Below are 9,581 nucleotides of genomic sequence, written 5' to 3'. Positions count from 1 at the left end.
ATTTTCAGTTTGTTCAGCCGTTGTCAGATGTCTGAGTGAGCAGACTCTGATTGAGGTCATGGCATGGGTAGTAACTCTGTGTGGCCACCAGTTCAGATTAAACTGCTGGGCTGCCGAAGTACTCAGCAGCGTTTACTTTTGACTGTGCCATGCTTCCATACGCTAAGAGAGCCACAGCTCTTTGCTTGTACTGAAGCCTTTTCTTTTATTCTTGTATTTTATTCTATTTTATCGGTTCCCTTATTATTCATTTCTGTATGTGTTTTGTTATTACTAATGTTATTATAGCTTTTTAAATCTATTTCATTGTTACCAGGATAATAGGGATTTTGGGCCTCATGAAAATACATTTTACTGGGTATATACATACAGCTGTCTAGGAGGCTGGCGAAAAATTTTAATGCTGTTTTACATAAAACTATACATTTTAATGATATTTTTTGACTATCATCATTCCCATATTTGTGAAAAGAACAACATGACAGGTGCTTGGTAGGGGAAGCATACGAATATTTGCTGCAAGGGCAATTGAGAAATGTTTCCAAAACAAATAAAGTTAGTGTTACCAGTACATTGTAAATAACATATTTGTTTATTTGTTTATTATAAGTTAATAACTTAGTGTCACATAATTTTTTGTCAGTAGCCTATCATTTTAGTCATGGGCACCTAGAATCCTTCTCCTTATTCCCCCCTTTCAACGTCCCTGGTCGTTATCAGCACTCTTGATGTGTCCTTCTCTTTTTAGTTGATCTGTATGAAAAGTGCTATTCTCATAAAGTTTGACTGATTGATTAGACTTGGACAGACCACAAACAATTGTGATTGCACAAAGGACTGAAATAATATAGTTGAGATTGCATTATATTGACCACAATCATGGTGTAAAATCTAATTGTGATGTTACAATAGACTCATCATATCAAATTGTGATGTAAACATGGACTGAAATGATCTAATTGTGAAGCTATGAGATACTGAACAAACCCAAATGTGGTTCTACAATATATTGATCCAAAATTCTCAGTGCATCTTGGGTGTTTTCACAGGTATTAGTAGCAGGTCTGAACAGGGCCTTGCAATCCTCTTAATTTCTCCCATGTGCAAGAACTCTATTGAGAAATAGTGATGTTGATGAAGGCACGTACACTCATTTTTCTAAATCGCCAAATGTACGAAGTTTACTTTATCTTTTGAATGTTCCACTGTGAACATTTCAGTTTATTCCACAAAATCATTAAACCCTCAGTTGGTGCTGGTTCAAATTAAAGTGTATTCACTCATTGAACTGTTTGTATCTTGTCCCGCACTGTTTGCACAGACCTCCATTAGTGTAAGAGACTCAATTCATTTGCCTAATTATCAGAATTACGGTAATCGATTAACACTTTCAATTTAAGTGTAACTCCATTAACCAGCTTCTTGTGTCTGTCTAATGATCCTCCCACTACCTGTAGATGTGTGTGTGTGTGACCCCTAATCCTAATCCTAAACCTCAGTATCAGGCCATCCCAACCCCCCATAACCCTGAACAGGATAGATGGTTTATAAAACCAAATTGGCTAAGTCGTCCATCACATTGTCATTACTATAATAATAAACATCACTGCAGTGAGGAAGACAGAAGTCTAGAGTGGAAACGTTATTTTTCCAGTCTACAGTCTGGTGTGATTTGACTCTAGTTACCTGGCAACAAATGAACCCATGAACACTTAGGACAACTCTTTATGCATAATTTGTGGTTTGTGCAACTTGATGTGCAATAAAGTGTTTGTACAAAGATTCAATCTTCGCTGAAACATTAAATCAATGAGAACTCTGCATCGGAAATCGTAATATTCAACACGCGGCCCTGAGTCATGCCTCTCGTGCCTGTGACACTGCCATTCATAGCCTGTGCTACAAGATCACATATTCAGGTTGCAGCTGCAGCTTTGGAAAAGGAACTGCACATGGAATTGAACAAAGGATATAAATAACTAAGTAACCAAGTAGTCTACTGCACCAAAGTATTTATGAGGCACCTTATGTTGTGGTGGAAACGTACTGTTCACCACTCTACAGGTAACTACCACAATATTTTGTGTACTTTACAAGGGCAAGGACTTTTAACCTCATGTTTCAGTTGTATTTCAAAGAATTTTACACTATAGCATTGATTTAAGAAATCAGAAATGCTTGAAGCATTCTTAAGAAATACTTTTCTAAAAATTTGGTATGGGCACAATAGTGTGCAGTTGGTAATGACATGACAAATACATTTTTTTCCGTACAGCTCTACCTCTCCATTGAACTCTATTGACTTCACAAGTTACTGGAATGTCACTTTTCTATTCTTTATAAATACATTTCTGATTCCTTTTGACACAACAAAATGCTACTTTCTCAGCTGCTTAATTAGAAGAAAAAAAAAGACTTGTCATATTCAGATTCAGCCGATAGTGGAAAGTCAGTTGTATGCAATAATGCTGATATGATTTCAGTGTGATATCTACAGGCCTTTTATCTGTCTACTTTTGCTGGAAGCTTTACGCATAACAAGTAGCCTCGACTGGCCGTGTCCTCTTTCAGACAGACTGTTTTGCAGGTGTGTGTGCTTTACACAGTGCAGTGTGTGGTGCGGCGCAAACCTTTTGACACATTGGTTAGATTGCAGTGGTGTCCAGGTTCCATGCAGTGGTGCTGTTGTCTTGTTATCATGGCCACTGACCACCAAGTGGTTCTGCAGCTGCCACACCAAACAGCCTACTCAAATTAGGCCTGAACAGAGGAAGCACGAGCTCTTGCTAAGCCAAGCATGGTGCAGAATGTGAGGTCGACCGGGTTCAGGCTTCAAAATAAAGAGAAACAAATAACTTGGTTTAAGTTCACAGTGTAGCAGACACTACAAACTAAATCCTATTAAGTTTCACTATTAAATTTAACAATCAATGATGCACCAAAACCTTTACTGTTGCAGCATAGTCACCAATCCACCTATTGAGCATGACTTTGGACTGTAGGAGGAAGCTTGAGAGAACTCATGCAGACACAGGGAGAACATGTCCACCTAGAAAGGCCCCAGGAATCAAATCCAGAACCTTCTTGCTGTGAGGTGACAGTGCTGTCCACTGGTCCACTGGTCCACTCCTCCTCCTCCTTCAAAAATACTCAAAGAAGTCTGTCTGATGACAAAGATCAGACCACAGTCACGTCCCCGCTCTGATGTTTGATGTGAACATTAACTAAAGCTCTTAAATATAATGTCATGCATGATGATGCTTTGCTGCCATGTGATGATTGGATGAATAAGCAGGCTCTGATAAAGTTCTTGGTGATTGCATACTTCAGTGTAGTGTAGTACAAGGATACAGTCTAGAAACTGAGTGAAATAATAATTTCTCAAGGTGACAGCACATGGTTTTGTGGAGCGGCGGTATAGTAAGACATTTACACACTCATCATACTATGGCACAATGCTTGGTTTAAATGTTTAGAGTACAGAGAAAACCCAGGAAGAAGAACCAACAATAGTTTCAAATATTTTTATTCTTTACCGTAGAAACACTGTACATAAATTACTTTCTCTGAGACTAATATTGATGTACGGATAAGTGGAATTTCTCAACCTTCCAAATTAAAAAAAAAAAGAAAAACCCTTGAAACATTGTCAACTTGTCTTCATTCTCTCTGAAAAAAGATTGGTAGATGTTAACTCTCTGTGTAAAGTTTCCTGTTCTTTCCTTTAAAATGGTTCAAGTTGCCTTCCCACCTTTTGTAAACACACATAGACACAAAGAAAACTCCTCTACAAGAGTACAGAGACCCACGATCAATGAGAAAACATCCACTTTTTGATTTTTGATCTATTACTGTTACTCATTAATGTCACTGATGGCGATGCACTGTCCCTTTAAGGAGAAACAAGCAAAAACGAGGAGAGAAGCAACAATTAGTTACTACTCACAGTTACCCCGCACCCCCAAAGCCATGACAACATGTTTCTATTGCAAGCAATACTACTACCTTTGACTGATAAAAGCACAAGGTCTATGCATTATGAGTCTGAGTCACATTTTACAGAAGTGAAAGATTCCCGGTCTGACAGAGGAGCAGTGTTTGCAGGACCAGTGAGCCCACTCGGTCCATGAAGTGCACATCCACAAAGAATGAGAAACAGCTGTGGCTCCACTGTTGCCCTGCGTCCTCACACTGCTGTTGACTTGTTTGTTCTGAAACTGTATGATTTTATAGACCTTGTAAAAAGCACAGGGGATGAGGAGGAGTGGTTTTTTAGAATTGACCAAATAGATCGTTGATGTCAAACAAACAAAAGCACAACTCAAAGTTTCTGGTTTTGTTTAGTTCAGATCATGGTCCATTCCGATGGAGGTGGTGTAGTAATAGTAGTAATAGTGGTATAGGTAATAGTATGTAAACACTTTTTTGTTCATTTTCATTTCCCCTTTTAGTCTGAAGCAAATGCAAGTTTATATATAAAACAAACAAAAAAATTCAAACAGAAAATCTGTCTTTTTTCATTTTTTTTTCACCTTCATACAAATCGTAGTCCTTTTTTTTGTCTCTCTTAGAGAAAGTCCACAAGAGTTCCATTCATTGTTTTCCGCCATGGAAACCACAGATCCTACAGACTGACAGGCTCATGGAGGTCTACAACCCAAGAGCAACACATCAGGACCCACAGAGATATGATACCTGGAACATCTGGAGGGTATCCACAGACATTTGTTATGTTGACAGCGCTGACAGTTTACAACTGTCTAAATGCTTGCGGGCTCATCTAGTCGTGATGGCTGCTGAAATGCTCACTTGGCTGTTTGAAAAGAGTCTACATCCCACTGTTTCACAGCTAGATAGCACACGATTATACAGCACTCAGGTTTAGCCCTGCCTAACAGAGAGAGGGGGAGGGGCATGCGTGTGGGCTGTTTGAAGGCAGACGGCAGGGTGAAAAAAGAAACGGAAACAAAAAGAAAACGCTTGCAGGTTTCAAACCCCTCACAATTGTAGTTTCATAATATTTCGTGCCAGATGCGTTGTAGTGATTGTTACCTCATCAGTCTTTCGATTCCTGCTTTATCATCCTCGCAACAAAGCAAATTTGCAAACGTGGGTTTTCTTCAGTGGCTAGTTTTGAGTCTGAAGGCAGTTCAGTCTGTGACATCCATTTTTCTGTTAAAACTGAACTTGTAGTAAGTCTTTGACAGTCACAGGGGGAGTAATCGGACCGTTGTTGGTGCTGTGTTACCTCCTACCTATCTCACTCTGGCGTAGGAACTGGATGTTGTTGGCGCTGTCAGCGAGCTCGGGGTACTGCTCTATGGACAACACGTAGTAACCGTCGTAACCCAAAACCTTCCCGCTGCTCAGAAGCTGCCTCTTCTCTCCCTCCGTCCACAGCCGAACTCCTTCTTCCCCGTCTCTCACGCGCTGCTGCTCGCGGGCCCAGGCGCTCGACAGCGCCCTCTGCCTCGCGTGTTCAAGGATCCGCGCCTTCTCTTCATCCAAAGTTGTCCCGTAGCGCACGTGGAGGGTCAGTGCGCCGTACTGCAGCTCGACATCGGCGAAGCGTCGCGTCCTGCCGTTCATCACCGTCGTGGACTGGGACACTGTGACGTTCACGCCGTTTTCCAGTGACTTCCTGCCGGAGGTGAGCCGCAGTGCGCTCAGGTCGTTCTCGGGCAGGCTGGTCTTGATGAAGTAGTGCGTGTCCTGTCCCTCCACTGTGAAGTGCAGGTCTTCGAGGTAAAAGGCATTGTTTAAAACTGCAGCCACTTTGATGCAGTCCTCGTTGGCAATGTTGAGAGCGTTGGTCACCACGCGGCCTTGGATCACAGCAAGCATGACGCCCTTGCCAATAAGAGACTTGACAGTGGCGAACCACAGCCAGGGTTTGGCGTGGTCTGAATGCCGCCGACTGAGCTGGATCTCTGGCATGCGCTCAAAGGACAGGAAGGCCCGGGACTGACGAGTCACCTCCTGCTGGACACCTGAGATGGACTGGTGACGAGAGAAAGAAGGGAAGAACTGTTTGACTTAATGTGATGATCACTGTTAAAGACATCATTAAGATATAGAGAAGAAACATTGGAAAAACACTCTAAAAAATAAAAAATAAAACACAGCGTGATAATACAGACTAAAATGGAAAAATGTATAGCTTGGGTACCTTATCTACATTTCATATGTCTTATATCCTAGACTGAATTCGCAGTCCATTCAGCCTTGTTTTGAGAAATTTAAGACAACGATATTCATAAAACCGTCTCTCACTGATGAACATTGATTAATTATTTTTTAAGTTGCTATAGAGTACAGTGGTTCCCAGCTGTTTATATTGATGCTGCAGACTGAATCAAGCTGAAGGTAACTAAAACACAAATCGCCAAGTCATATTGCTGCCCTGGGCCCAGGTGCTGAGAAACACTTCCCTTGCAAAACAGTAACATGGAAGTTCTGGAGTAGGCACAGTAAAGATGAACAGTGGTGAAAAGTACGGTGCACTGCAAATTAAATAATATAATATATAATAATATACAAAGCACAAACTAATTCGGAAAACATCTAAATCAATTTGACAAAGCATTTGCTGCAACACAATGGGAGTGTAACAGAAAAGGTGATGCAGAGGTGCCCTGGTGGTCCTCAGAAACAACCAGTGGCCTTTTGCTACTTATCATCCCCTCTCGCTATTGACATTAATTATAATATTAATAAAAAAAAACAATAAAAAAGTAATGAACCTGGCTGGTCACAAGGTATTGAATAATAAGTGCTTACCAGCCAGGCTCATCACTTTTTAGTGCTCCCCTGAAAAAACCTTCTGTTGTGTTGTTGTGAGTACATAAATTGTCAAATTGATTTAGAAGTTCTCAGAATTTGTTTGTCTTTTGTCTAATTTGCATGTGTTTTCTTAAGCCGCAGTGTGCTGAGCCCCTCAGGGCCACCGTAGAAAAGCTGAATCAGTGGCTGAACATATGACTAATGACTGCTAAGAATGATGTTCACAACACTGTCATGTTGTTTAGCTCATTTTAGTTCATTTATTGTCTTGTAATTTCATCTAGGATCTGCTGTTGCTTTGTTGTTTTTTTCAATATCTGTTGGAATTTGAAAGACTAAACCACTTTGCTTCTGGTTTCAAACAAACAAGAGGGAAGCTTTTGCAGAACAATACTGTGCTGATGCACTGACAAAATGGTGTGATATTCACTGTTACACACAGTTCGTGTGTGTACGTGTGTGGGTTTGACCGATCAACACCCCTGTGGCTTGTGAACTTTGTTGTTCCAACTGCATAAATCAGCCCAGTGTCCGTTCACACTTGAGCCAACGCTGTCACTCAGTCCAAGTCTCTCGTTTCCGTCCTCATTTTCACTGATGTTCCCTCAGCTCCTTTCTGAAGCTGCCACATCTATTCTCGTCTTCATTAGTCAGTGTTCAGACCGGAGACTTTTATTTCTCAGAGTTTCAACGCACTCTCTCAGTCTTTGTGTGAAAGTGTGACTTACCCCATAACCTGTCCACCAAACACATGTATAAATAGCAGAAAAGAGGATGGGGCAGAGCCAGCAGCTTTAAGCTGAGAAAGGCATGAATGATTGGTTTGGCTGGATGACTCTTTATTGTCTTCTTCCCTCATTTCCTCTCTCATTATTCTCACCCCATTCCCTCTACATTTCCTCTTTCCCCTCTATTTCCTGATTGTATTTTTCTTATAAATGTCAGGTTGTGTCTTGATTTCCTCGCCTTCCTGCTTCCCACTGTTGATTTCTCACAACACCTGCTTATTTCCTTCTCAATTTTAACTTTGTAGTTTTCAGCTTGATTTTCTGAATGTCTGATGTCCATGAATTTCTTCTCCATTTCATATCTTTTTCTCCTTTACTGTATTTTTATTTTGCCCCCCCAAAAAAGAAAAAAAAAATTTCCTTCTTCACTCTTCAGTGCCTATTTATGCATGACTGTATTCTAAGTATCACAGGAAACCCATAACAACAAATCATCTTTTTGCTATTACTGATGGATTATTTATTCAACCCTACTATCAGGGTATTTAAGATACATACAGGCAGGTCGTCCCACAGCTGGCTCTTCTTCATCTCCAGTGATGGCTGCGTCAGGTCAAATTTAGGAATAGGGAATCCCGGGATTGCGTTGTGGAGATGGAAGCCAAATGTGACCAACCAAATATTGACATCTACACAAACAGACAACAGTGGAAAGAGACATAGAGGTGAGTTCAAGCTTGTTTAACAGACACACCAGATAAACACATTGGAATAAAAACTATGTCTTTCTTCCAATTACTACAAGCCAAAATCTCTCTGACCCAAACGCTGGGTCATTTCAAGTCTCTATAGGTTTATGTTCCGCCTGGCAGATGGAAAATAAAATACCTTGGCACTTGTTGTGCCTCTCTCACCCTACTGTTCACTTCAACTCAGTTCAGCTTTCAGTGTTGGGCATAGAAGCAAAAGCAATAAACTGTGCTGGACAAAGGCAGACTCCGGTATAGTTAATTTTCATTATAATAGCATGTGGGGATTCATAAAACCTCCCACCTCATCATTCAGACTAATGTCATAAACATCTACTTTCAGGTTCCATTAACTAAGAGTAATACAACACTGCACTAAAAAAATAGACCACTCATATTTTGTAACCCTTCTCTCTCTTCTTGTTACCTGTGACATATTCTTTGACCTGGTGGATCTTGCTGATTGGGTTGTTGCCTCGGAACATGTAAAGGTTGAAGGGCTGGGGATCTTTACCCACGCGTGTCCACGTGCTGATGTCAGGGGTGGTCCACCTTTATAACAAACACACTCCAGTCAGACGTGACATTAATGAAGCGGCAACAGCATGGGTACATAGAATCAAATCACGCCTGGACTGAAAACGACTAGATGACAGATTTCCTACCTCCCAGCAGGAATATCATAGTCTCTGTCTCCGAAATGCAGCAGTCTTGTCAGAGGATCATACAGGCCGCCATGAAAACCAATTACCAGCACAAAGTCTGGGTTGGAATCAAAGTAAACCTCGCCATATGCCGTGTACTGCACCTACACAAACACAAACACAAATGTGTGATCTGATATGGACACAAAACTATTTTGCTGAATGAAATTGAACACAATGCACTTCCTTCCTTTGCTCACATACCTGTTTAAGCAACAGTCCATTGTTGCTGAAGACAGCCAGTGGTGTCCCAGTGTTATCACACGCAATATAAAACTCCTCTCCACTGCTAATCTCCATCGCAAACACATGGCCCTGTGCAACAATAAACATAATGAGTATAATAATAATTATGATGTGGAATTGTATTCTTCAACTCCACAAGTAATAACAGGAAGGTGATAAATAATGATGTCATTTTTAATCATTGTGGGTCTTGCTGTAGCTGGTTCACTAACAATCCTCATCACAATAAAATTAGTTAATCTGTCACTCTGTTACTGGTTCCTTAACCTAATTTTGTAACAGTATTTTGTGGGACTGCTAACAGTGAACCCCGCCCCCCTCTCTGATTGGAAGGCTGCACATTAATCATGTTTATCCTGTGATTAGTGGAG

At 40.8% G+C, this 9,581-nt stretch overlaps 1 protein-coding gene across 9 annotated transcripts in view; it reads right to left on the bottom strand.

The window, feature by feature from the left end:
* Window positions 1–3,510: 3,510 nt before the first annotated feature.
* Window positions 3,511–9,581, bottom strand: part of tenm3 (teneurin transmembrane protein 3) — a 288,258-nt gene continuing 282,187 nt past the window's right edge. For all 9 annotated transcript variants that reach the window (XM_085780218.1, XM_085780247.1, XM_085780226.1 and 6 more), the window contains 5 exons: window positions 9,169–9,279; window positions 8,926–9,068; window positions 8,688–8,812; window positions 8,070–8,200; window positions 3,511–6,000 (listed from right to left, as the gene is read on the bottom strand). In XM_085780218.1, the coding sequence (XP_085636344.1) occupies window positions 5,245–6,000; window positions 8,070–8,200; window positions 8,688–8,812; window positions 8,926–9,068; window positions 9,169–9,279 (1,266 nt within the window). In that variant the 3' untranslated portion in view covers window positions 3,511–5,244. The remainder of the gene's footprint in view (window positions 6,001–8,069; window positions 8,201–8,687; window positions 8,813–8,925; window positions 9,069–9,168; window positions 9,280–9,581) is intronic.

The sequence above is a fragment of the Trachurus japonicus genome, chromosome 1, assembly GCF_045865225.1.
Source record: "Trachurus japonicus isolate A0001 chromosome 1, Traja_1.0".
Classification (NCBI taxonomy): Eukaryota; Metazoa; Chordata; class Actinopteri; order Carangiformes; family Carangidae; genus Trachurus; species Trachurus japonicus.
The sequence above is the reverse complement of the archived record's forward strand: the minus strand, read 5'-3'. Positions and strand labels throughout refer to the sequence as shown.